Source organism: Mesoplodon densirostris, chromosome 9, assembly GCF_025265405.1.
Source record: "Mesoplodon densirostris isolate mMesDen1 chromosome 9, mMesDen1 primary haplotype, whole genome shotgun sequence".
NCBI lineage: Eukaryota > Metazoa > Chordata > Mammalia > Artiodactyla > Ziphiidae > Mesoplodon > Mesoplodon densirostris.
Genome location: NC_082669.1, coordinates 90,916,476 through 90,944,442, shown reverse-complemented (window position 1 = coordinate 90,944,442; position 27,967 = coordinate 90,916,476). Strand labels below are relative to the sequence as shown.

Genomic DNA, 27,967 nt, shown 5'->3' with positions numbered 1-27,967 from the left:
ACATCCCCTGCATTGGAAGGCAGATTCTTAACCACTGCAAGTGGTTAAGTCCCCTGTTTAATTTTTTGAGTATCTACCATACTATTTTCTACAGAAGCCACACCATTTTACATTCCATCAGCAACGCACAAGGGTTCCAACTTGGAGAAGTTGGAACTCTTGTGCACTGCCAAGAATATTTTTATGCTTATTGGCCATTTGGATATCCTCTTATGTGAAGTGGCCTTTCAAGTATTCTGCCTATTTTTCTTTCAGGTTGTCAGTCTTTCCCTCATTAATCTGTTTAAGTCATTTACAGATTCTGATTATGAGTCTTTTGCAAACATCTTCCACTCTGTGGCTTCCACTCTGTTTTTTTTTTTATCTTTGTTTTGAAATAATTATAGACTTAGAAAGAAATTTGTAAAAATAGTGCAGAGAGCTCCCATATACACTTCACCCAAGATCCTCTAATGTTAACAACTTGTAAATGAGGGTAATTATCAAAACTAATAATGTTGGTAACAATCCTATTAACTAAATTACAGACTTTATTTGGAATTCAAAAGTTTCTCCAAATGTCCTTTTTTAGTTCTAGGACCCAACCCAGGATCCCATATTACATTCAGTTGTCATGTCTCCTTAGTCTCCTCCAATCTATGATAATTCCTCAGTCTTTCGTGACCTTGGCAATAGTAGTTGACTAATCCTGAAATAAAGCTATGCATTAATTGGATTTAAAACAAAACAAAACATCTGCTCATCTTTTCTGATTAAATTTTTAGTCTCCACACCAGTTTTACTGAGATATAATTGACATACAATATTGTATTAGTATAAGGTATACAACGTAATGTTTTATTTTGTTTTGGGGGTTTTTAAAAAAACTTTTTAAAAGTTTTATTTGTTTACTTAATTTATTTTTGGCTACATTGGGTCTTCGTTGCTGCGCGGGGGATTTCTCTAGTTGTGGCGAGCAGGGGTTATCCTTCCTTGTGGTGCTCGGGCTTCTCATTGCGGTGGCTTCTCTTGTTGCAGAGCATGGACGCCAGGCACACAGGCTTCAGTAGTTGTGGCACGCGGGCTCAGTAGTTGAGGCTTGCTGGCTCTAGAGCGCAGGCTCAGTAGTTGTGGCGCCCAGGCTTAGCTGCTCCGCGGCATGTGGGATGTTCCCAGACAAGGGCTCGAACCCGTGTCCCCTGCATTGGCAGGCAGATTCTTAACCACTGAGCCACCAGGGAAGTCCCAACATAATGTTTTGATATATGTATATATTGCAAAGTGATTGCCATTGTAAATTTAGTTAACACCTATCACCCCACATAGTTACAGATATCTTTTCTTGTGATGTTATCTGTTCATCTCTTTTGGTTACTTTTTAATAGAATGGAGATACCAACTTTATATGGTAATAAAGTTTAAACAATTTTAAAGATCAGCTAATTCAAGTTCCTTATTTTAAGGGTAAAGAAGTAAAGAACTAGAAATATTACTTACCCAAAGTCTTACAGTATGCCTTTTCCCCACTGATTTTATTTGGAAAGTGATATATTTTTGTTTGTGACTTTTAATAGATTTTTGGGGTGCTTTAAGTGCCTTAAGTGTTTGGAGACCCTCTCTTCTTAACATGAACCAAGTGTCTCTATTTCCATTAAGAGATCAACAGGGCCCAAATGGCTCCTGAATTGCTGCTCATTTTCTAATTTTTCTGGAATGAAGATGTATTACTCTTATAAAAATAGAAATAAAGAAAAGAAATGTGTGGTAGACAGAATAATGCCCCCCCAAGATGTCCACATCCTAATCTCCAAAGCCTGTGAATACATAGCATGGGTGAGGCTGCAGATGGAAGTAAGGTTGCTAATTCATTGACCTTGAGATAGGGAGATTATCCTGAATTATCCAAGTGGGCCCAATATAATCAAAAGGTTCCTTATACTTGGAAGAGGGAGGCAGAAGAATGAGAGCCAGAGAGATATTTAAAGATGCTATAATGCTGGCTTTGAGAATGGAGGAAGGGGCCACAAGCCAAGGAATCCTGGCTGCTTCTAGAAGCTGGAAAACGCAAGGAAGTAGATTCTCCTCTAGAGCCTCTAGATGGAATATAGCCCTGTTGACATTTTGATTTTAGTCCACTGAGACCCATTTTGGACTTCTGACTTCTAGAATTATAATTAAATACATTTGTATTATATTTAAGCCATAGAAAATTAATACTTGAAGGCTCTGAAATTTTAAGGGGGAGAGGGAGAGATAAGCTGTTTGGTCTTAAATATCTCATTTTCAACTAACTACCCATGAATGCTCAGTTTGGCTAGCAATATTTTCATAACTTTTTAAATTCTGCACATTACAATGACTAACATTTTAAAAAGTGCTTGGGAATAAGATTCCATTTTTACCAAATCCTTATTTTGTATAAGAACACTGTCAGTGAGAGACAGTGTTAAGATGTGACTGGAGAGGTAGGCAGGGACTGACTGGCGATGTAGGGTTTGCAGGTCACAGAAAAGTTTTACTTGTAGTCTAAGAATGATAGGAGGCTACTAGGGATTTATGTTTTTAAAAGATCACCATGGGGCCTCCCTGGTGGCGCAGTGGTTGAGAGTCCGCCTGCCGATGCAGGGGATACGGGTTCGTGCCCCGGTCTGGGAGGATCCCATATGCCGCGGAGCGGCTGGGCCCGTGAGCCATGGCCGCTGGGCCTGCGCATCCGGAGCCTGTGCTCCACAACGGGAGAGGCCACAACAGTGAGAGGCCCGCATACCGCAGAAAGAAAAAAAAAAAAAAAAAAGATCACCATGGCTGTGTAAAAAGAGAAAAACTAAATGAACATGAATGGAAATGAGAAGAATAGTTAGAAGGTCATTAAAACATATGAAAGATGATGGTAGCCTGGATGATGATGACAGCAGTGAATGGATTTAAGACATATAGGTTGGTGGTTGACTCAACTGGACTTGGTAGCAATGTGAAAGGTAAGGAAGATGTCAAGAATAACCAACAGTTTTCTGGCTCAAGCAACTGGTTACATAGGGATGCCATTGTTAAAATGTGGAAGAATAGGGGAAAAATAGATGTGGGAAGAATATCAAGACTTTAATTTTGGCCATGTTAAGTTTGAATACAGAGTCTGGAGCTCAGAGCAAAGCCTAGGCTGGAAATATAAAATTGGGAGTTATGATTTCTTCCGTTTCTATAATTTAAATCCCATGTATAGACAGATATATAAAACCATGGGAATGGATAAAAATTGCCTAGAGAGGAGAAAAAAGCAAACAAACAAACAGAATTCAAGTCTGAGCCCTGATCCATGATCTACCATACAGGATAGAAGAAGAAAAGCCAGCAACTGAAATTTAAGAAGCAGCCACCAGAAAAGTAAGAGGAAAAATCCAAAGAGAATGGTGTCACTGAAATCAAGAAAGGAGATTCTTTGAAGAAGGAAAGTATGGTCAGGTATTTCAAATACCTGCTGAGAAGTTTAACAAGATGACAGCTGAAAATAGTCTGTAGGACTTGGCAACATGGAGGTTTTGATGACTTGAGGGAGTAATGGTGGTGAAAGCAGGATTAGGGAAAACTGAAGAATGACTGGGAGGTTAAGAAGGAGAGATGGTTTGAATAGACAAGTCTTTTGAAAAACTGGGCTGTGAAGCAGAGCAGAGGTACATTAATAACTAAAGAGGGATTACAAGTCAAAGGAAGTATTGTGTGTGTGTGTGTCTGTGTGTGCTTTGGTTCACAAGATGTTTACTAAAGCTTGACTGAACTCTGAAAGGAATGACCCAACAGAGGGAGAGGATAAAAATGTGTGCGTCTGTGTGTGTGTATGAGTGTGTGTGCGTTTAGAAGTGTAAATAAAGTAAAGAGAGGGGTAAATAGGGTTGCCAGATAAAATTCAAGACATCCAGTTATATTTGAATTTCAGATAAACAACAAATAATTTTTCAGCATAAATGTGTCCCAAATATTGCATGGGACATGCTTATACTAAAACCTATTTGTGGTTATCTGAATTTCAAACTTAACTGTGCAATGTGTTGTTGTTTTTGCCAAGTTTAACAACCTTAGGGGTAAATCAAGAAGAAAAGTCTCAGAAGAAAAGAGAGAATGGGATCCAGGGCACAAGTACTTCTTCCTCTGTTATAGAAAGAAAAAAGAAGAATAGATGTAGCAAATTTACAGATGATGGTAATAAGATGAGGGAATTCACATCTAAGAGGCTCCTGCCCCCCAACAATGAGTCATGACATAACATCAATTAAGGGAGGTGTTGGGGGGGTAGTTCCCTAGTGGTCTAGTGGTTTGGATTCCGTGCTTTCACTGCCATGGCCGGGGTTTGGGGAACTAAGATCCTGCAAGCTGCACAGCACGGCCAAAATTAAAAAAAAAAAAAAAGGTAGATGGGGAGGAACAGCTGTAGGAGAACTGAAAAGCATTAAGAGACAATTGGTTTATAGTAATTTAAAAACAGACAACTTGGGACTTCCCTGGTGGTCCAGTGGTAGAGAATCCACCTTCAATGCAGGGGACGTGGGTTCGATCCCTGGTCAGGGAACTAAGATCCCACACGCTGCAGGGCAACTGAGCTCGTGCGCCTCAACGAGAGAGCCCAGGTGCCACAAACTACAGAGCCCATGTACCCTGGAGTCTGTGCGCCACAACTAGAGAGAGAAAACCCACATGCCACTAGAGAGAAGCCCATGCGCCACACTGCAACTACAGAGAAACCCGAGCAGACTGCACGCTGTGATGAAAAAGATCCCGCCTGCCTCAACAAAGATCCTGTGTGCTGCAGCCAAAACAAAATAAATAAGAAAGACAAATAAATAAAATAAATAAATATTTTAAAATAAATAAATAGGGCTTCCCTGGTGGTGCAGTGGTTGAGTCCGCCTGCCAATGCAGGGGACACAGGTTTGAGCCCTGGTCCATGAAGATCCCACATGCTCGGAGCAACTAGGTGCATCACCACAACTACTGAGCCTGCGCTCTAGAGCCCGTGAGCCACAACTACTGCAGCCCGTGCACCTAGAGCCCATGCTCCTCAATAAGAGAAGCCAACGCAATGAGAAGCACCACAAGTAGAGATAGCCCGTGTACAGCCACAAAGACCCAACAGAGCGAAAAATAAAGTAAATAAATTTATCAAAATAAATAAATAAATCCACTGAAAATCTACATTTGGAAAATTTAAAAAAGAAAAAAACAGACAACTAGCAGCCACTGAAAGTTTCTAAGTAGGGCAGTAATATCTCTGCAGAATGATATGATAAAAATATGCTAAAGTAAGATGCATTCAAGGGAGAATGTGGCTGAAAGAAATGAGAGCAACTTTAAGGTCAACTTGAAGATGGTTAAAGTCTGTATTTCCAGGTTACTATTACATGAATGAAAAAGAAAGGAAAAATTTGAGAAATTACATAAAGGAAGAACTAGCAAGATCTAGACAAAGATCTGAATCCGGAGTTGAAGGAGAGAGATGTTCCTATAATATATATGTATATGAGAAGCCATGTTCAACATAGTACATTCAAATTCTATGCACTCAGCAACTTACATCATTACCGCTTTTATGTTTGTGATAATAACCACTATGATTATTTTTCCCTACCTGACAATTTACTGAAAAAAAGTTCTAATTGCTTTCCAAAATTCTTTCATCTTTTCACTTTTCCCCATGAAAGCCAAATAGGGAATATTCTGATGAGTTTCAAAGCAAAATCAATCAAGCATAATTATGATTAGGAAACAGATCTTTTTACATCCAGGGTCAGGATATAATATATTTAAGAGATTCCTTATAAGAAGCAAAAATTGTCCTAGGATCTGAACATTAAGGAAAACGTACTGTGGATTGCCCCCCACCATCCTCCATATAACAAATAAATTACTGTCTAGCAGCCAGTTTTTGAAAGTTGTGTTGATGACTGAGCTAATGTCTGTAAGATACTTTAATGTCGTTGAAGTAAAGAATATATAAAATACAGTAGATTTTCACGATTCACAGTAGTTATATTCTAATAAAGTCACGACAAACACTGAATTAGCCAACACTGAAGCATTGGTCCTATGGGAAATACAGGGTTAGGCTCCTATGAGTCTCTGATCACATTTTTGTCAAATGATCAACAGATAACCTTGCTTTATATGTTTCTGTTTAAAGACACCTTACTTAACATATGTTGTTGATTCATTAACACTGAACTCACAGCCAACAGCACTATAACTCATGGCTGCATGAAGCTTATCTAATGCACATTTTTCTCTATAAAACACATCACAGCCTTTTTTGTGCTTAGGAACACTAGACAGCACTTTAGCACTACATTTGGGGGACATTTTAAACAGTGAAATCACCAAGAAAAAGCACAAAAATAAGTGGCACTAAGTAGATCATGTAAAGCAGGGGTCCCCAACCCCTGGGCCACAGACAGGTACTGGTCCGTGGCCTGTTAGGAGCCAGGCTGCACAGCAGGAGGTGAGTGGCGGGCAAGCAAGCGAAGCTCCATCTGTATTTACAGCCTCTCCCCATCGCTCGCCTTACCACCTGAGCTCCGCCTGTTAGCATTATGGTGAGTTGTGTAATTATTTCATTATATATTATAATGTAATAATAATAGAAATAAAGTGCACAATAAATGCAATGCACCTGAGTTATCCTGAAACCCTCCCCCTGCCTCCCTGGTCCATGGAAAAATTGTCTTCCACGAAACCAGTCCCTGGTGCCAAAAAGGCCGGGGACCACTGATGTAAATCAGGCCAAGTGTTTGAGACCAGACTTATTTTGCAAACAAATTAGTCTTAATTTGGTTATATTTGGTAGAAATGAGGGTAATTTTAGAGAGAAAAAGATGTTTCAATGAATGTTAAATCCCAGTTTTGATAATGGAGGTCTGTATTTACTAAGACTCACCTCCCAGATAGTTCCTTGCTGTTATGTTGTATTAATGTAAACTTTAATTGAATTATTAAAGGACACTTTCTAAATTTGTTACTGCAGCTTATCTCAGTAATCTACCTTTGGATGAAGATCAGATACCCCAAGACCTGCAATCAGAGGATTATGCGTACTGGAAAAGACATAATTTAAAGGACTATCTCAAACCTGGACGGAAGGACCCTTATCAGGTACTCTTAACTAGCTCATGCACAGTAAAACTGAAAGGAATTGACTCTTGGATTAATTTCCACTCACAAAGGGCCCTGCTCGGTCCCTGCACTGGACTGGCCTATAGAGAGGACAGCTGACCTCCAAATCACCTTAAAACAATGCTCAAACAGAGGAGAAAGTACACTTATACCAGGGCTAGAAGACGACATCAGGAGTAGACAGCTTGCCTAAGATTCTCAACCTGACTCGTATGATCATTTATAATGTTTTCTTGACTTCTTGGACCTCTGCATATGAATCAAATGTTTTTCTGTCATAGGCATGATCCTATGCTAGTTTTAAAAATCAATCCAATTGTTGATTTTGTGGCCAATTACCTGTGTCTAGTACTTCTGGGTTACTGGGATGGATTTCTCCACTCCAAGGCTCTAATTGGTTGGCTCTTAGGAAATTTGTTTATTTATTTTTGTTTCTTTTTAAAAATTAATTAATTAATTAATTTTTATTTTTGGCTGCTTTGGGTCTTCATTGCTGCGCGCGGGCTTTCTCTAGTTGTGGTGAGCGGGGGCTACTCTTTGTTGTAGTGCACGGGCTTCTCATTGCAGGGGCTTCTCTTGTTGCGGAGCACAGGCTCTAGGTACGCAGGCTTCAGTAGATGTGGCATGCCGGCTCAGTAGTTGTGGCTCATGGGCTCTAGAGTGCAGGCTCAATAGTTGTGGCACACAGGCTTAGTTGCTCCGTCGCATGTGGAATCTTCCCGGACCAGGGATTGAACCCGTGTCCCCTGTATTGGCAGGCAGATTCTTAACCACTGTGCCACCAGGGAAGTCCCAGGAAATTTATTTTAAAAGAAAAATTATAGCCATGTTCAGGCCACTATTGATATTACTAGATGGAATACCCTCACCTGGCCAAGTAATAATGCCTGCTCTGACCCTGGCCATAAATATGAATTTTCCTCTATTACTCAAGTTCAGAGCAACAAGCAAAATTTCAGCCAAGGAATAAAACCTCCCACAATTATGGGATGGATTTATGTAGTTAACACCAAACTATAGTAATTTAAATTTAAATGCCCCTCTATGTTGAGAACAATTAAATCATATTAAGGATAATCAGTCTAGCAACATTAGGAAATTAAGCTGGGTGCCTTATGGACAGTGCCAACATATAACTTCCCTTAAAGATAAGGATTGGTACAGAACACACTAAGTCAGACAACCTGGACATACTGGGCCACACCTAATGGAAGTTCTTGGCTTCTTACTTATGACTTTACTAATACTGCTAGCTATTTTAGTTGTATTTCACCTGTTTTACAAAATTGTTGTTTCTTACATTACCAATGTGTGACTGAGCCTCTGAGAAAACGATGATATATAGTTCCATATAAGAGCAATGATTGTAATAGTGTAACTCTAGATATGGGAAGAAGCAACAAGAGAGAATATTTTCCTGGACCACAAGAGACTAGTAAGACAGGTGGTCCAGAGACTTTTTGCTACTCACAAGGCCTAGTCCAGTAATAGCACATTGAGTGGTCTATCAGCAAAATCTCTGCCAGACCTGGGAATGAGCATTCCTAGTACTGTGGGACAAAGTGGTCATGAAATGCCCCAAAACCATGGTCGAATTTATGACCATGAAGGGGCCCTGCAGACTGGAAACTGGCACTTGCCATCTACCTCTACAAAGATTAAATCATGTGCTGCTACAGCTGCTGACTTTCAGCAACCTCTGAAAGGAGTTCAGGGTGGAGATAAGGAACGAGGCACTCTGTGCTCTGGGAAAAACTGACAGAACAGGCCTTCAGATAGTTAGATTCTTTCAGGAGAAGATTTTATGAGCTCAAATTCTTGCATTTTCCCATACTAGAAAAGCAGTGAAATCATTAACAGTGACATCTGCTTTAACATTGAGGAGGGAAATGCATTTGAAAGTCAAAATGGAGTAATGATGGTAAAACTAGGCGGATGTGATTTCAGATGCATTCATTCCTGTATTGCTGCAAACTTGAATTTTCTGAGCTATGTCAGACTCCACGAGGATTTAAAAATTCCCCTATATTCTTCAATGAGATTTTGGCTAAAGACTTGAGAGGATTACACTTGGATCAAGGTTGAATAGAGGCCTTTCCAGCCAAAATGGAAAAAGCATCAGAAGTGACAAAAACCCTTCTTAAGGACATTATTAAGAAAACTCTCGCCAAGCTATGAAAAAAACTCATCTAAAATGGGACAAGGTCTTTCCAGTTGTTCTCCTCTGTATACTGGTGGCCCCTAGAAGCGGGCTAGGATTGAGCCCTTATGAAATTATACACAGGAGACCACTCTTAGCTCCTAAGAGTAAAAAGAAGAACATTTCTAACACAGGAGGTAAAAATTAAACAGTATGTTCAACAGACTGGACAATTCTGAACTGCTACGTGTGAGTTTGTGTTCCACAGGTCTCCCCCTCACCTGGAAGCTACCTTACATCCCTTCAAAGCAGGAGACCAGGTGCTGCTGAAAGTGTGAAAAAGAGCAATGACCTGGGCAACAGCTTGAAGAAAAATGGAAGGGATCCTCTGAAGCTCTTCTTACTACTCACGCCTCTCTAAAACTGGATGGAGTATAACTGTGGGTACATCATACCAGAGTAAGAAGATTACCAGAGACTGACCAGCCAAGCCTGCCTACAGCCAGTAAGTGTACTCCTGAGAAGCAGACATCTCACCCTTTGGGAAACTTTAAGTATTTGTTCCAACAAGTGTAATGAAAGTTCTGTTTTCTTCTTTCTCATACCTTCTACCTATAGATTCATATGCTGATTCTTTCAATAATTCTAACTGCTAGATATGTGGTCAGCTTCCTATTTCTGGGTCTGCAGGATTGCCTTGATGGGTTTTCCCCATACAGGGAATGGTTTGAAAACAACTGGCTAAGATTAAGTCTCTCTGAAGTGCTGGTTCTAGACTGGGCTTCAGACTTATGCTCCTGAATTCCTAAGGAAATGAGATGTCTTCTTTCTACTAAAGTTCTAGTTATCACTCCTCTTATCTCTAACTGGTTTTGCTGCACCAAAATGGTAGAACAAGGGATTGAGATCTTAATCATGTTAAGACTCGAATCCAGGACTTGGAACTCAAATACTTCTAATTTATTATCTATTCCCCCAAATTTAGGCAGGGCCATGCCCCATCTCAGCAGGAAGTAGTTAGCATGTTTATCGCTCCTTTCCCTAAAAGATCTTGGGAAAGATAAAACTGAAGTGGGGATTAAAACTGAGTCCCCTTAAAACCGAGCTCCTCTGCTGAGTTTATGATTAACATCCCTATCCAAAATGATTATTCCTTCCTTGTCCAACACCTGTTCTCCTCAAGATTGGGGAGTTTCAAAGAAAAGGGGAGATTGATACTGAGCAGGGCTCTGTGGGGCTCCTGGGCACAAAGTCTTTCTGTGTCCCCCATTTCTTTGATCACAGGAAATAGCCTTCATTTAGCTTCCATGACCTTCCCCAACTTCCAACAGGCAGATTCAAGCAGTTGTTAATTAGGGAAGGGAGGGGGATGCAAGACAATGGAGAAACAAACTGTCAAGAGAAACAATAGTGCAGCCTTGGGGCAAGGTCCTGGTTCCCCATCAATGGATACACACAAAGATATTTTTGAGCTGTTTTGAAGATAATGAAACCCCCTCCAGGTGGGAGAAGTTGATGATTAACAATTAACGATGGTATGCTGCCCACAGGCACCTAGACCCCAGACCAGTTGGAACCTGAAGGTTGATGATGCTGACTCCTACCTACCTCACCACCAATCCATCAGAAGAATGCAAGCCCATTACTGCCTTGATCCTTATCACCTACCCATGACCACGAGCCCTGTCTATAAGACCTCTCCCCATTTCCCAGCGAGAGGAGCACAGTTCTTAGGGCATTAGCCTGCACTGTTTCTTCTTTGTCTGGCAAAGAATAAAGCTACTCTTCCTTTCTCTTCCAAAACTCTGTCTCTGTATCTCATTTTAGCATCGGTGTACAGAGAGCCAATATTTTGGCATCAAACTCTTCCAGAAAAACCACAAATGAAAAACTGAATAAAACAGAAAGACAAACCTTTAGGATTAGAGGTAGAGTCTACTCAGGAGTTATAAATTTTGTTGAAATAATTAGTAGACAGTAATGGGGCCTGCTGTTCTTCTAAAAATAATAAGACTCTCCTTTAATTCTAATTCAGATAGGTACCTGACAAGGAGAGAAAGAAAAAAATCTACATGACCTTCATGGTGGAAATCCCAAACCTATCAGGAAACAGGGCAGCCAGTGCAATCTGAAAGCCCAGAGATCCAATGATTGATACCTGATTCTGAGCTGTTCTGCTTTTTTTTTTCTCTCTTTTTTTGTCAAGAACATAGAGGCATGGGCATTCATAAAGAGATCCTTGCTAAGGGATTTATGCAACAAAGTAATCTTAGGAGAAAACTGGTTCTAAATTCTGATAGTCAACAACTCTACTCAACTACTTATCTACTTGTCCCACAGTTCAGTGTAGAATCCAGGGAACTTAGTCTTTTTATAGGAAAATATACTCTGACCCACCCATTCAATGAGGCCCTTTAATTCAAGAAACTGAAACCTACCTCTCTGACTAACCAGTGCAACAGAGGGCCATTTTCTTAAGGTAGTCATCAAAATTATCAAGGATATTCTTTTTTTTTTAATGTAAAATGGGTAATTTTTTAATTTATTGGTACTTATAAACGAACCAGCCAACTGGTAGTATTATGATGTGGACAAATCAAGACATCTTTCTACAAATACTAGAGTGGTGGAAAAAATTAGGGATTGTAGTAAAATAGCAAAAAGGAGTAGAGGAAATCAATGAAGCACATTGTAGCTTAACCCTTCACCTTAACAACTGAGGTTCTTAACAAGTAAAGCCTCCCTATCCCAGAAAATATGAATAATCCTTCATCACACATCTTTGTACTTTTGCTCTCTATTCTTGAGGTTAGGTTCTAGATCCTAAAGATATCCAAAAAATAGTATTATAACCTAGTTATCTATAGCTGCCAGTCATCTTTTATCATGTTGTCCGTAGAAGCCAATGCTTCTGAAACCTCTTTGATTAGACACCAATCATACACCCCCAAACTGACACAAAAGGCACAATGAAAAGCAGCTTATCAAGGCAGAGAGAGACATAATTGTAAAAGAAAAACTCTAGGGAAGTAATACAGTCACGGCTCAAATTGAGATTGAATAATACAGCCATCATTACAAATCTTCAGGCTGTATGTTCAGAGAGTTATTGGGGAATAAATCCATGATTTGCTGTTGGGAATTTAAATACTTAGCAGTTTGCTGTATTATGTTATAGCTTTCCCCAGCAGTTTCCAAGGTGGCCTCCAAATCACTGACAGGAGAATTTTGCTGGAACTGGATCTGGGGCTGCAGGAATTCCTCAACATAGTTGTTGAATTGATTGTTCCAAGTCTGGTTATTCCAGACTTGGGGGCACCAGGTCTGACTGTTCCAGCTCTGGTTGCTCCAGGTCTGACTGTTCCAGCTCTGGTTGCTCCAGGTCTGACTGTTCCAGCTCTGGTTGCTCCAGGACTGGCTGTTCCAGCTCTGGTTGCTCCAGGACTGACTGTTCCAGCTCTGGTTGCTCCAGGACTGACTGTTCCAGCTCTGGTTGCTCCAAGTTGGGTTATTCCAGGTCTGGTTACTCCACATGGGCAGGTTTCCGGAAGAGTTCGCCAGGCATTCTTGGTGGGAGGAATAGAAGCCCGGGTATTCTGTAGTTGCTGGGCCCTGAGTCACAGTGTTGCTCTTCCTCGGCCAGTTGTTTTTCTGCCACCTCTTACATCTCATTCTCTGGTTCTGGAACCAGGTCTTAACCTGTTTGTAGCTAAGGTTCAGGATGTTGGAAAGTTCTTGCATTTGCTGGAGGCTGAGGTATTTCTGCCTCTGAAATCTGTCATTGAGCACACACAGCTGCGTCTGAGAGAACACGGTTCTGGTCTTCTGCTTCTTGACCAGGACCTTCTCTTCCTTCTTCTCTTTGCTCTTGTCTGCAGCCGTGGCCAGTAGTTTTACTCTGGGGCTTGTGGAAGAATCAGGACTGTCCAGTCTCCATGTCGTGGGTCTCAGCAGATGACATTTGCAAGGACACATAATTTTCTTCAGGCCCATAAATCTCAGGCATTGGTGAAGATTCCCTAGAATTGGATGCTTCGGGGCCACACAGGCTTTGGGGATAAGCTGGGTCCACACTCATGTTGTTGAATTGAAGGAGAGGGAGAAAACCAAAGAGCTAGATAGATGGTAGGAAAAGTCCAGGCTTAAGAAGCTAGGTAGAAGAGCTTAGAGAAAGGTGAAGATCTCCAGGTGTAAAAGTATTAAAAACATGGGATGAAGGGATGTCACCTGTGTGATAACAGAAGCCTACCAGCCCAATGTAGGAAAATGACCATCAAGGATATTCTGATTGTGGGATAACAAGACCATGTTAGCTCTCAAAAGAAGAGTGATTTGAAGGTCATCATTGTGCTACCCAACACAGGGCAAAAAGAGTGCATGACATTTTTCCAGGTGCAACCTAACTTTGGGAGGACTAGATTCTCTATGGTAAAAATTTTTACTTTTGTCAAAATATTTGGGAAATCTCTAAACTGACTACTGTTTAGAACTCCCAGATCATCTATTATGGTGACTAACATATCCCTAGTACTTACAATGAGACTTGTTTCAAACGTATTACTGAGGGAGTGAAATGAAGTAATACACAGCACATACACCCAAGGAGGAATGTCTAGGGATGGTGGTACTCTGTTTATAAAATCCTGGGTATCAAGTTAAAACACAGACAGACAAAGAATAAAGTTCTTCCTAGATTCAAAAAAGTCAGCTCAAGAGCTCACTCTTAAGGAAAGAAAGGGAAAGCAGAAGAACTATAGCTGAACACAAATAAATACAGAATGTGTGTGCAGACTAAATTCAATTAGCAATTACCATTCTAAGGTAACCTGAAGAAAATGACAAAGAACACAATCAAGATTGTAAGTGCGTGGAGTTGTATAAAACATTTTATACACAATCCAAGTTCATCCTTTAGGTCTCAGCTCAAATGTCACCTCTTCAAGGCCTTCCCTGATCATCCTATCTGGCCCTGCCCCCATCACTCTGAACCACTACCTTATTTTATTTTCTTCAGTTATCACTATCTGAAATTACTTTTTTTTTCTCCTCCCCATTCTGGAATTTAAGCTTTAAGAGGGCAGGGACCTTATCTGTATTGTTCACCTAGCATAATATCTGATACATACAGGCATTCAATATATATTTATTGAAAATATATGGCCTCTACCTTGGAAGGCCTAAAGTTCAGTAGCAAGAGAGATTACAATAACAACCAAAGAGCTGCAGGAACACAGCTCAACACCTGTGAGATCTGTGAAGGCTTCACTGAGGAAATAATATTAGATTTGGGACTTGAAGAAATAATAAGTTATACATAACTCTGTAAGTCTCCAAACTGTCATGGTGCTTTATGTCTTCATGTTTTTAATAGCAACAACAACAAAAAAGATACTAGTTATAAAGAGAAAACTGACAGCAGAGTATTTTCTGGTGGAAGGAAACATAAAATAGCAAAATGGCTTAGATCACGTGTCTTAATTTTTTTAGGGCCATGAGACCCTCCTTAGAAAATATGATGAAAGTCACATACCCTCTCTCTAGAATCTACAGTGTTTGGTGTCTGCTGACACAAAATTTGGTATACAATTTCAAAGAGTTCACAGATCTATTCAGATTGACAATCTGAATTCACTTAGGCCTAGGTGAAGACAATAAATCCTCCAAACAGTAATTATGGAACTGGAGGGAAAAAAACAAGAACAAAGTCTATCATTTATTGTATATGCATTTACTATATGCCAAGCAGCACTGCAAGAGATTATATACATGACTCATTTAATCCTCAGGACAGTCCGAAAGATAGTTTTTTTTTAAATCTAGATTTTATTTTTTGATTTGTTCATTTGTTTTTCACTAGGTAACAAAGGTTCATGGCACAAACTTCAAGAGACAAAAAGATTATATTGTGAAAAGTAAGTCTCTCTTTCTGTCCCTTTCCTTCAGCACCAGATTATCCACTCTAGAGGGAAATTCTCCTACTTGCACATTCTTTTAGAGCCATCTTTTGCATATAAGCAAATAGGTTAAGTAACTGACTCAAGATTACACTTATTACACTTATAAGAGGCAGAGCTAAGACGTAGATCTAGGTACATATATGTTTGTGTGAGTATTTTTAATTAATTAATGTATTTATTTATTTTGGCTGCATTGGGTCTCCGTTGCTGCACGTGGGCTTATCTCTAGCTGCGGCGAGCGGGGTCTACTCTTCCTTGCGCTGTGCAGTCTTCTCGTTGCGGTGGCTTCTCTTGTTGCGGAGCACTGGCTCTAGGCACGTGGGCTTCAGTAGATGTGGCACGCAGGCTCAGTAGTGTGGCTCGCGGACTCTAGAGCGCAGGCTCAGCAGTTCTGGCACACGGACTTAGCTGCTCTGTGGCATGTGGGATCTTCCCAGACCAGGGCTCGAACCTATGTCCCCTGCATTGGCAGGTGGATTCTTAACCACTGCATCACCAGGGAAGTCCCTGTGTGTATTTTTGTTTCTTTTTCTACACAAATAGTAGCATGTCAGGAATTCCTTGGCAGTGCAGCAGTTAGGAAGCCCTGCTTCCATTGCAGGGGGTGTGGGTTCAATCCCTGGTCGAGGAACTAAGATCCCGCATGCTGCACAGTGCGGCCAAAAAAACAAACAAAAAAAATGTAGCATGTCGTACATAAACCTTCCCCTGCCAACATTACCTTGAAGATTGTTCCATATCAGTATTTATAGAGCTGCCTCACTCAAAAAACTCCTGAACATTATTCTATTCTATAAGTGTACCAATATTTATTTACCAGTCCCCTACCAATGGACATTTAGATAATTTCCTACCTTTTCCTATTTGCATATCACCATGATAATACTATAATGAATATTCATCTTTATATGGTATTTCATATATATGTGAGAATATCTATAGGATAAATGTCTGGAAGTATTAGTTATTATTCTCTTTTTTTGAAAAAAATGACTTTTGCCACTCACCCCACCCCAAAATCTGGATGCAGTAAGGAAGGAGAAGAGTGTATCTACCAGCCAGAAACTAGCCAATTACTTCACCTTAGTTTTTCAGGCTTACTTGTATACATGGGTATAACTCAATACCCCTTTTCCATCTTTTCAGAAGTTGTTTTGTAATCCATAGGGGAGGGAGGCCCTGGTACTCAAAGTAGATTAATGTATAGTATTTATTTGAAAAGCTCTGAAGTATAAAATGGTACTTGGATGTAAAAGTAAACAGGGTAAAAAATACAACTGAGGGACTTCCCTGGTGGCGCAATGGTTAAGAATCTGCCCGCCAATGCAGGGGACATGGGTTTGAGCCCTGGTCCAGGAAGATCCCACATGTCGCGGAGCCACAACTACTGAGCTCGCGCGCTACAACTACTGAAGCTCACACACCTAGAGCCCAGGCTCCGCAACAGAAGCCACCGCAATAAGAAGCCCGTGCACCGCAACGAAGAGTAGCCCCAGCTCGCCGCAACTAGAGAAAGCCCACACGCAGCAACAAAGACCCAACACAGCCAAAATAAATTAAAAAAAAAAAAAACTGAAAGAAGATTCAAATATTCCTTATTTAGTGAAATAAATTTCTTTTAATTATTGGTGTTGGATGTTTTCCATCATCATTTCTCCCCCAGCAATATAAAAATCCAGACATTTATATCTATACACTCATTAGGCTATAATTAAATCTTTCCAAGGAGTGTAATTGTTCACTATCATTGTAAAAAAACTTGACGGAGTGGTGAAAGTTGAGGAAGGGAAGCAAAACCTTCCCATTAAGTAGCAGCAAATAACTGAAAATAAAGACCAATGAATCCTACAGTATTTACTAAGTGATTTCAAGTTTAGACCAGTAGTCCTGAGTTATTTACCATATCTCCATGCAATTTCTTATTACAGCTAGTTTTTAAAAAAATAGACTTTATTTTCTAGAGCAATTTTAGGTTCACAGCAAAATTGAATATATAGATAGTTCTTATGTATCCCCTCCCCTCTAACACACACAGCCTCCTCCACTATCAACATCTAGTCCCAGAGTGGTACGTTTGTTATGATGGATGAACCTATGTTGACACATCATTATCACCTGAAGTCCAAACTTTACATTAGGGTTCATTCTTGGGGTTGTGTATTCTATAGATTTGATAGATGTATAATGACATGTATCTACCACCATTATACTATCATACAGAATAGTTTCACTGGTCTAAAAATCTTCTATGCTCTGCCTACTCATCTCCTCAACCCTCCACTCCTGTCAACCACTGATATTTTTACTGTCTCCAGTTTTTCCTTTTACAGAATGTCATATAGTTAGAATCATACAGTATGTAGCCTTTTCAGATTGGTTTCTTTCACTTGGTAATATTCATTTAAGGTTCTTCTGTGTCTTTACATGGCTTGATGACCCATTTCTTCTTAGTGCTGAATAATAGTCCACTGTCTAGATGTACCATAATTTATCCATTCACTTACTGAAGGACATCCTGGTTGCTTCCAAGTTTTGGCAATTATGAGTAAAGCTGCTATAAACATCAGTGTGTGGACATAAGTTTTCAGCTCATTTGGATAAATACCAAGGAGGACAACTGCTGGATTGTATGGTAAGAGTATGTTTAGTTTTGTAATAAGTTGCCAAATTATCTTCCAAACTGGCTGTTCCATTTTGTATTTCCACCAGCAATGAATGAGAGTTCCTGTTGCTCTATATCCTTACTGACATCCGGTGTGGGCAGTGTTCTTGGTTTTGGCCATTCTAATTGCTATAGAGTGGGATCTCATTGTTTTAATTTGCATTTCCCTGATGACAATGATGCGGGACATCTTTTTATATGCTTATTTGCTATCTGTATATCTTCTTTGGTGAGGTTTTGTTAAGGTTTTTTGCCCATTTTTTAATTGGGTTGTTTGTTTTCTTATCGTTGAGTCTAAGAGGTCTTTGTGTATTTTGAGTAACAGTTCTTTATCAGATAGGCCTTTTGCAAATAGTTTCTCCCAGTCTGTGGCTTGTCTTCTTATTTTCTTGATGCAGTTATTTTTAATAGACCAGAAAATTATAACTCAGAAACCTGATCAATGCATACAGTAGGAAGTGGCAAAGCCAGGACCTAAACTCTGTTATTACCACCATTCCATGTTGTATTTGCTAGGACTCACTTGGAAAAGGAGACAGAATACTGAAGGAAAAAACAAAGCAAAACACCAACCACCACCACAACCATTCTGGTTCTGAAAAAAGGAAACCACACACCCTCCTCTTCTCTTACCTCACAAATTCCCCCTGATAATCTCTTCCATCACCATGTTTCAGTTATCCTCTATGTGCTAATAACTCCTAAATCTCTACTGAAAGCCCAAATCTCTCAGATCTGTATATCCAAATGCCTTTTGGACATCTCCACTTATACACCCTATGGGTTCCTCAAACATAGCCTGTCCAAAACTCAATTCATCATTTAACCAAAACTGTTCCTCTTCCTCCCAAATTCTCTATCCCAATAAATGGACCTCCATTTCAGAAACCCCAAAGTCACCCTAAGACCACTTTCTCTTAACCTGCCATTTCATTTGCAGAAGTAGCCCCAATTCATAAAATTCTGTCCTTTGTCCAATGACATCATTTTCTCATAATTCATCAACCCTTTTTTTAGTTTCACTTCCCTCCTTGTCTAGCCTAGATTCCCTAGACCATCTTGAAAATGACTCATAAATAACTTCATTCCATCTCTCCCTTCATTATTTTTGCCAGGCAAAAACCTCAGTCCTGATGACCCCTACTAATCTATCTACTTCATGTTTGGCCCCAACCTGCTAAGTTTTGCAAGAGAAAAACCACATGACCAAGCTGACTGGTTTCACTTTAAATTCACCTTCCCCAAACTCAAATGTGCATCAATAGCACCTCAGTCATCTTACGAAGTTTCTTTAGTGGTAAGTACTCCCTCTGTCCCCTTCCAGGAAGAATAGTTCATGTTTGTCCCCTCAAACTTCTACCCTCACTTTCAAGTGACAGCCTTATCTTATATAGATAAAAGAGAATAAAAAGAAGAGGAGGGGGCTTCCCTGGTGGCGCAGTGGTTGAGAGTCCGCCTGCCGATGCAGGGGACACGAGTTCGTGCCCCGGTCCCAGAAGATCCCACATGCTGCGGAGCGGCTGGGCCCGTGAGCCATGGCCACTGAGCCTGCGCGTCCGGAGCCTGTGCTCCGCAAAGGGAGAGGCCACAACAGTGAGAGGCCCGTATACCTCAAAAAAAAAAAAAAAAAAAAAAAAAAAAGAAGAGGAAAATATCTGATATAAACTTACATTCCCATCACCAGGCCTAGCTCATTTGCCCCAGCTTCACCTTCTTCCCCACTTTTACTGAAATAAGGGTCTCACCTTGTGCTCTACAGTCCATTCCATCCAAGTTCTTGAGGACTTGACTCTTTCCACATGATCTGGCCCTTATTTATCTTTCTAACCTCATCTCCCATCATTTAGCCTCTGCCTAAAAATACTCCACTAAAAACCAACCTTCTTTTCCAAATTAGGGCCTTTGTACATGCTCCCTATGCCTTCTTTCCTTCATAATTTGCAATTTTTTGGTTAACTCAGTTGTTTGTCTATTTCTCCTGTGCAGTTGACTCACCACAACCACCACGATGGCCCTAGACAAACACTGATGTGTTTCCTGTCACTATAGAGAGAGTTGCCTTTTATAGAATGTTATATAAATGAAATCATAAATATATATACTCTTTTGTGTCTAGGTTATTTCACTTAGCATAATATTTTTGAGATTCATCCACATTGTTCCATGTGTAGTTCATTCTCTTTTATTGCTAAGTAGTACTCCTTTACATGGATGTACTTTAGTTTATCCATTTACTTGTTGATGGATATTTGGTGTTTTTCCAGTTTGGGGCCATTATGCATTAAACTGCTATCAACATCAGTGTACTAGTCTTTGTGTGAACATAGGATTTCATTTTCTTCGGTAGAGACAAAGGTAGGGGTAGAACTGCTGAGTCATTTGGTAAGTATATATTAAATTCATGACAAACTGGAAAACTGTTATTCACCAGTAATGTATGAGCATTGCAACAGATCCATATCCACATCAATACTAGGTATTGTCAGTCTTTTGAATTTTAGCCATTCTAGTGGTGTATATAGTATCTCACTATGGTTTTAATTTGCATTTCTCTAATGACTCATCATGTTGAGCAACTTACATGCTTACTGGCATTTGTTTAGCATCTATTGAGGCTTGTCTGTTCAAATCATTTGTCCATTTAAAAGACTAAATTGTGTATCATATTATTGAGTTTTAAGAGTTCTTTATGTATTCTAGATACCAGTCCTTTGTCTGGTATATGTATTGTGAATATTTTCTCCCATTCTGTGGCTACCCTTTTTATTTACTTAACTGTGTACTTTAAAAGAAATAGAAAGAAATAAGAAATTTTTGCTTGCCCCAAGGTCATGAAGATTTTTTCCTTTGTTTTCTTCTACAGCCTATGATCCATTTTGAGTTAAGTGTTACATATGGAATGAAATAAAGGTAAAAGGTCACTTTTCTCCCAAATGGATATCTAATTGTTCAAGTACCATTTGATTAAAAAAAGATCCTTTCCCCACTGATTTCCTCTGGCTTCTTTGTCAAAACTCAATTCATTGTCTACATGTGTATCTATTTCTGGACTCGCTATTCTGTTGCACTGACCTACATGTACCTATTCTTTTTCCTTTAGTGTCAGTACCTTCTGTGGAGTGAGAAAAGGTAATAACTGGAGTCCAAAAAATTCCAATTCTTTCCCATCTCTCCAAGTCCTCCTTCTCTTTTTCTTCTTTAAGCACTTAGCACAAAATAGTCTTCAAAGTCAAAATTGCTAGCACAGAAGGTACTATAATCGTCCATGTATGTCAAATATAGACTGACCTCAGGATAACGATTTTATTCATACAAAATGTAGAACAAATAAGAAAAATATGGAAGTTTTAATTCCAAATTCACTATGAACAGTCCACTAAAAACAAACAATATCCTAGTGCCCTCTAGTGGGGAAAAACTGAAGGGATATAACAAACAGAGAAATGGGCTAATAAAACACCATTCGGAGGAATACTGAATACCGACAAATGTGATTAATATTTTCATTTATTCTCCTCACTCTCTTTATAACAAAATTATTTTTTTGGTAAAAAGGAAAATCTTTTGCTATCTTAAGCTATTTTAATCCAATGTGCATGCAGTGAAATAGAAAATTGGTTAGAAAAAACAAAACAGATGTTTGAAATTTGTATTCCCACAGAGTACTTCCCTATACAAAGGAAATGGGGACCAGAGGTCAGAGAAAAAGAGAAAGGATTTTACATAATTGATTGAGCAAGGATGTAAACTAAACGGTTTCAAGACATGTAGTTTAAATACACTGTCAAGGGCTTCCCTGGTGACGCAGTGGTTGAGAGTCTATCTGCCGATGCAGGGGATGCGGGTTCGTGCCCCGGTCCCAGAAGATCCCACATGCCGCGGAGCGGCTGGGCCCGTGAGCCATGGCCACTGAGCCTGCGCGTCCGGAGCCTGTGCTCCGCAACGGGAGAGGCCACAACAGTGAGAGGCCCGCGTACCGCAAAAACAAAAAAACAAAAAAACAAAAAAACACTGTCAAGATATATATGTTAATATACACTTGTATACAATGCAAGACATAATAATGTATAGTATTAGGCACACACACAACACATTTTCTGGAATGGAGCACAAGAAGTTTATACATTTATATATTTTAAATATATATAATAAACCCTTTTTAAAATGTAGGTCAATCGTTTTGAAACAGTGAAATGGAATTCTACATACTTACCTATGAGCCCCCCAAATAGGTGGCAAGAAATACTTTCTTGAGAATAGTTCCAACAGTTGGTTATAATTAATTAACTCTTAAGTCCCACAGGGTACATAGCTACATTAACCTCCAACATTCTCAAACACGCAAAAGTAGAGAAATAATAAATTAAAAGTACTTTTTGGACTTCCCTGGTGGCGCGGTGGTTAAGGATCTGCCTGCCAACGCAGGAGACATGGGTTCGATCCCTGGTCCAGGAAGATCTCACATGCCGCGGAGCAACTAAACCCATGCACCACAACTACTGAGCCCGTGCTCTAGAGCCCGTGAGCCATAACTACTAAGCCCGCGTGCCACAACTACTGAAGCCCGCGCGCCTAGAGCCCGTGCTCCGCAACAAGAGAAGCCACCACAGTGAGAAGCCCGCACACCTCAACAAAGAGTAGCCCCCGCTCGCCGCGCAATTAGAGAAAGCCCGCGTGCAGCAATGAAGACCCAACGCAGCCAAAAATAAAATAAATAAAATTTAAACCTCTAAATTCTGGCAGTAATTTATTACGCAACAATACTAACTATAATAGATGTTACACAGTAGTAGACAAGCTCTCCACTTTATATTATTTGAAGTCAATATAGAATCTTGAAGATATTCTGCTTCACTTCTTTTTTTTCTACTTTTTTTTTCCTTGCCTTAGAATTTCAGTTATTTTTGTTAAAATTCCAAACCACTCATTTCATAGGTGTAGAAACTTATGTCCAGAGAAGTGAAATCACAGAACAAATTACAGATCAAACTAGTAGTAGTATACAGATCAAAATCCATGCTTCTTGATTCTCAATGTAGTGTTTTTTGTCCGTAACCAAAACCTCTTTGTATCTCCTCCTTCCTTTCTTTATTCCACTCTTTCTTTGTGGCAGAAGGGCAGCCAAAATAATATCAATCAACCAGCTTTATATGCTTCCCTCCAAAGAGCCCAGACGTATTTCCAATTAATTCAAGGATTTAAAGCGCATTTCCCAATCCTGCTTGTCTCTACTCCCGCTGAGCCTCCAGCAATGCATGGTGCCAGCCTCCTGGGCCAGTTGGTAAGTGTGTATAGATTATCACCAACAGAATGCAAATTTGCTACTAAGTGTACCTGGGTAACAGGGGAACAATGACAGGAGGGCATTATCTGAGTAATAAGACTTACAGAACTTCCAGTAAGTAAGACAGCAAGAATCCCAATCTCACCTGGACTGAAAACTGCTATCTTTTGGCAACTGTAAAATGTAAAAGTTACCTGCAAGTCTAACAACTTCCTAACAAAGATCTAACTAGCAGTTAGACAGGCTGGTGTATCACATAGGGTCAGGAAGGAACCAAGAAAAGAAAATTAAAAAACAGAAAATAAACCAAATGGCACCAGAAAAACAGATGGTAATAAAGAAAGAAAAACAAAGTAGGGTGAGAGTGCATAAAGGGAGCAAAACTATGAAGTTATACAGATATCTTTCCCTAGCCCAGATTAGAACTACAGCGGGATTTGTAGTTTTTCATTTATATTCAACTGATTTCTATGTATTAATTTCTGTAGCCTGGTCCCAAAGTAGGATTGCTAATAAAAGGGACTTAAAGTTACTAAAATTTCAGCTTAAAACTATATGAAACCACTCAAATGTCCATTAACAGAGTTTTGATATATCTGTTAAAAAAAAAAAAAAGAGGAAGCTTTTTGGTACATATATGAAGGTTCATATTATGTGACCCTTGGTGTAAGAAAGGGGGATAAGGATAAATATATGTATTACTTACATTTGCATAAGGAAACAATAAGAAATGATGACTAGGCCATGAAAAAAAAATTTTGGCTATCAATACATGTAAGTTCATTATCAACCTTCCTGCCCAGTTAGAGACTTAGGGTCATTATAATGACACTTCTTATTTAACTTTTGCTCTCTTCTAGCTTAAGAATGAACTGGACCATCTGGATGAGAATGTTTAATTTTAGTGCTGGTTGGCACAATAGGGTCTGATGCTGATCGGTTTCCAAAGTCTCCTCAGATCAGATAAAACATGATTTTTTCTCCATATCTGGATTAAATGAGTAACTGTAATGTGCTTTTCTTCTCTTCCCCAAATAATGTATCACCCTATGTTTACCTCCATTAACCCCTAATCAATATTTACAATTTAAATTAATATCTTACTATCTGATTCTAAGTACTTACCTAGTTTCTGTGCCAAATGTTTTAGGCTTCAGCTGTTCTTGTCCCTCCAGTTGTAATTCTAAATGCTTGTAAGTTATTGACTGACCAGCTAGCTACACGTACCTTTGCATAGTGCCTCCAGTGCACATTTAATTAGACACTCTGGAACTACTTTTTTATGCCAATCCCCAAAGTGTAACCCTATATAACCAAAAATCCTTAACTTTATGTCATGCCATAAAATTTTTCCTAGGTTTTCCAGTCCTGAAAGACAGCTTAGAGTCTATGAACTCCAATAGTGACAGTTTCCAACATGCAACCAGAGAAAAAGTTATTAGCAACATCTCTCAGCTGCTGGGAAAAAAGGGCCAACACAAATAGCTATAGGTAACATATTCTAATCCCAAAGAGACAAGAATCAAGACCAAGAATGTAAACACAATATTCTCCTCCCTTAATTTCTACCCTTTCTTCTAGTCCTTCCCTATTACCTTCACCACCCTTTCCTTCCCTTCCTCTAGGGAGCGAGGCTCAGGCAGCAGCTGGTTTACTCATAGCTAGCTTTATATGATTTACATGGCAACAGAAACACACAAAAAGTCAGGCCCAAAAGACAGCTATTTGTTTTTGATTGGTTCAAATTCTTTTCACCCAGGTAAAAAAAACCCTCAAACTAACAAAAAAGAATTGGGAGAAAAGATAGGTGAAGGAGGATTTTCTAGTGAAAAGCTAAGAGATGGGCCCGGGGAATTGCTAACTGGTAAATTTCTAGGTACTGTGCTTCTGGTTTCTGAATCCTGTTACTAGTGGCCATGGTCCCAGATCTAGATAAACTGAGCTATGGTTACAATGTTATTATTTAAAGACCTTTCATCTGTTCACATCTTAGGATCTCAGAATAACACTGCCATTTCAACCTTCCAGCTTGTATAAACTAGTGCCAAGAGGAAATTACAGGCAACATCAAGAGTGGATACACCCAAACTCAGAAACATATCTCTCTTCACAAACGGAAGGAAAAGGGAATGATTATTTTTTTTAATCCACCCCACCCCTATGCTATGAAATGAATATCTTTTTTAAAACTTCAATTATAAAAGTCACTCATGTTCACTGTGGAAAGCAACAAAAGAAGAGACAAAAATCAATCATAGTCCCAACACAATTATTATCATTGCTGACATTTTAGAATGTATCCTTCTGGTAAATTTTTATAGGCAAAAAATGAGATCATGTTATAACCATTTTTCATGTAATATATTATTACATATTTCATGTCTATAAAATCATTAAATACTGTGAGAGCATGGGTTTTGAAGTCAGACAAACATAACTGGGTCCCGGCTCTCTTACTTATTGTGCGATTTTAGATAAGTTATTTAACCTCTCTCAATGCCTGAGTTTCCTAATATATAAAATGGAAACAAACTGCTTACCTCACAGGCTTATTCTAAGTATTAAATAATAATAGATAAGAGATAGATAGAATAAATCTAGTACATAGTAAGCACTCAACAACATAATATACATTGCATACATTTTGTATTTCTACATTTTATTAAAGTAGCTAGTCTTCCATGGAATAAATGTATCCTAGTTTATTAAAAAACCCCTATTGTCAAAATAAGAGTTGTTTCTAAATTTATAATATTATAAATATCAATAACAATGCAACAAACACTAAATCTAAATTTTTACATGTTTGTGATTTTTTTTCTTTAAATTCCTAGAAGTAAAATTATAAGTCAAAGGGAATAACATGTTCTCTATTGCCAAAGTGCCCTCCAGAGAAGTTGTACCAGTTTATAATCCCATCTGCATATATAAAAATGTCATCTCACTCCTCCATACACATAGAGATTTTAAAATATTTTTAAAATATCACACATATCTTTTTATAATCTATGTTTTAGAATTAAAAATACAGGATTCTGTCAGAAAATTCCATCATTTCAGAACCATTGGAGATGAAAGTTTCCCTTCCTCCAGTTCTTTCCCTATTTGGAGGTCAATTTTTATGTAGTCAAATATATTGCTCTTGTGAATTCTGGGTTTTACGTCAGTTAGAAAATAATCACTGATGGCTTCCTTCAGTACTTTTATAATCTCACTTTTATTTATGTATGCTTAAAATGTAGAAGTTACTCATGAATGTTTATTAAAAATTCAAATAATACATAAATATAAAGAATGAAAAGTAAAATTCACCCTTCATTCTTTCCCAGCAGTGACTGTGATTATTAAAGTTCATCCTTCCAGACCTTTACCTATGAATTTACAAACAGATAAATTCACAGTTTATTTTTGTTTGATATAAATATGGTCATATGTCATCATACTACAAAAAGCAGCTTGCTGATTTTTTTTTCCTTTGCGGCACGCGGGCCTCTCACTGCTGTTGCCTCTCTGGTTGCGGAGCACAGGCGCCGGACGCGCAGGCTCAGCGGCCATGGCTCACGGGCCCAGCGGCTCCGCGGCATGTGGGATCCTCCTGGACCGGGGCACGAACCCGTGTCCCCTGCATCGGCAGGCGGACTCTCAACCACTGCGCCACCAGGGAAGCCCCTGCTGACTTTTTTTTTAAGTTACCAGAGTATCCATGACTGGATATGTAGATCTACTGATACATCATTCTTTTTTTAAATAATTTATTTATTTGTTTTTAGTTTTAGCTGCGTTGGGTCTTCGTTGCTGTGCACGGGCTTTCTCTAGTTGCATCGAGCGGGGCCTACCGTTGCAGTGTGCGGGCTTCTCACTGCGGTGGCTTCTCTTGTTGCAGAACACAGGCTCTAGGCGCACGGGCTCAGTAGTCATGGCTTGCGGGCTCTAGAGCGCAGGCTCACTAGCTGTGGCGCACGGCCTTAGTTGCTCCATGGCACGTGGGATCCTCCCGGGCCAGGGCTCGAACCTGTGTCCCCTGCATTGGCAGGCGGATTCTTAACCACTGCGCCACCAGGGAAGCCCCGGTACATCATTCTTTTTAAACACTGGGTAATATTCCATTGAATGAGTGTACTATCATCAATGATTGTATCATTGATGATACAATGATTAAGTATCACTTAATCATTCCTCTGTTACTCTGTTGTTTCCAACTTTTCACTATTACAAACAATGCTGCAGTAAAAAAATTCTTGTACCAGTGCCCTTGTGGATTATGTGGGTACTTCTCTAAGATAAATACTAAAAAATGGAATTGGTGCGTCAGAGTATTTCTAATTTTAATAGCTACTACCAAAGTGTCTTCCAAAGAGGGTGCAGAAAATTTTCTTCTATCATCTGTGTATGAATGTACTTATTTCTAAATACCCTTGCCAAGACTGAATATTACTAATCTTTTAAAATTTTCCAATATCATGATCTGAGAGACAGAAATGGTCTCTCAGTTTAATTTGTATTTCTCTAATTACTAGTGAAGACAGGCATATTTTCATATTTTTAATAGCCATTTGTAATTCCTCATCTGTGTAATTCTAGTTTATATCTTTTGCCCATCTTTCTACTGGATGGTGTGTCTATTTCTTATTGATGTGTAGAAATATTGTATATAACATGGATATTCATTTTTATCATATATATTACAAACATCCCCTCCCAGTCTATAGCTTAATTTTCAGCATTGTTTATAGCATCCTTTTTTGTAGAAACGTTTTTTACCTGAATATTGAGTCTTATTTAAGAACTGC

At 39.2% G+C, this 27,967-nt stretch overlaps 1 protein-coding gene and 1 pseudogene across 6 annotated transcripts in view; both read right to left on the bottom strand.

Annotated features, from left to right (window-relative positions):
* The window catches only part of AHCYL2 (adenosylhomocysteinase like 2), a 178,642-nt gene that overhangs the window by 74,275 nt on the left and 76,400 nt on the right, over positions 1–27,967 (bottom strand). For 2 of the 6 annotated variants that reach the window (XM_060108026.1, XM_060108028.1), the window contains exon 1: positions 19,639–19,791. The exons of 2 other annotated variants lie outside the window; for them this stretch is intronic. Coding sequence is in view for 2 of the 4 variants with exons in the window: in XM_060108029.1 (XP_059964012.1) it covers positions 19,639–19,662 (24 nt within the window). In the remaining 2 variants the exon portion in view is untranslated. Of the gene's footprint in view, positions 1–19,638; positions 19,792–27,967 lie in introns of those variants that run through there. 2 more of the 6 variants (XM_060108029.1, XM_060108030.1) reach the window with 1 other exon arrangement.
* LOC132496122 (homeobox protein NANOG-like) lies at positions 12,350–13,352 on the bottom strand (annotated as a pseudogene).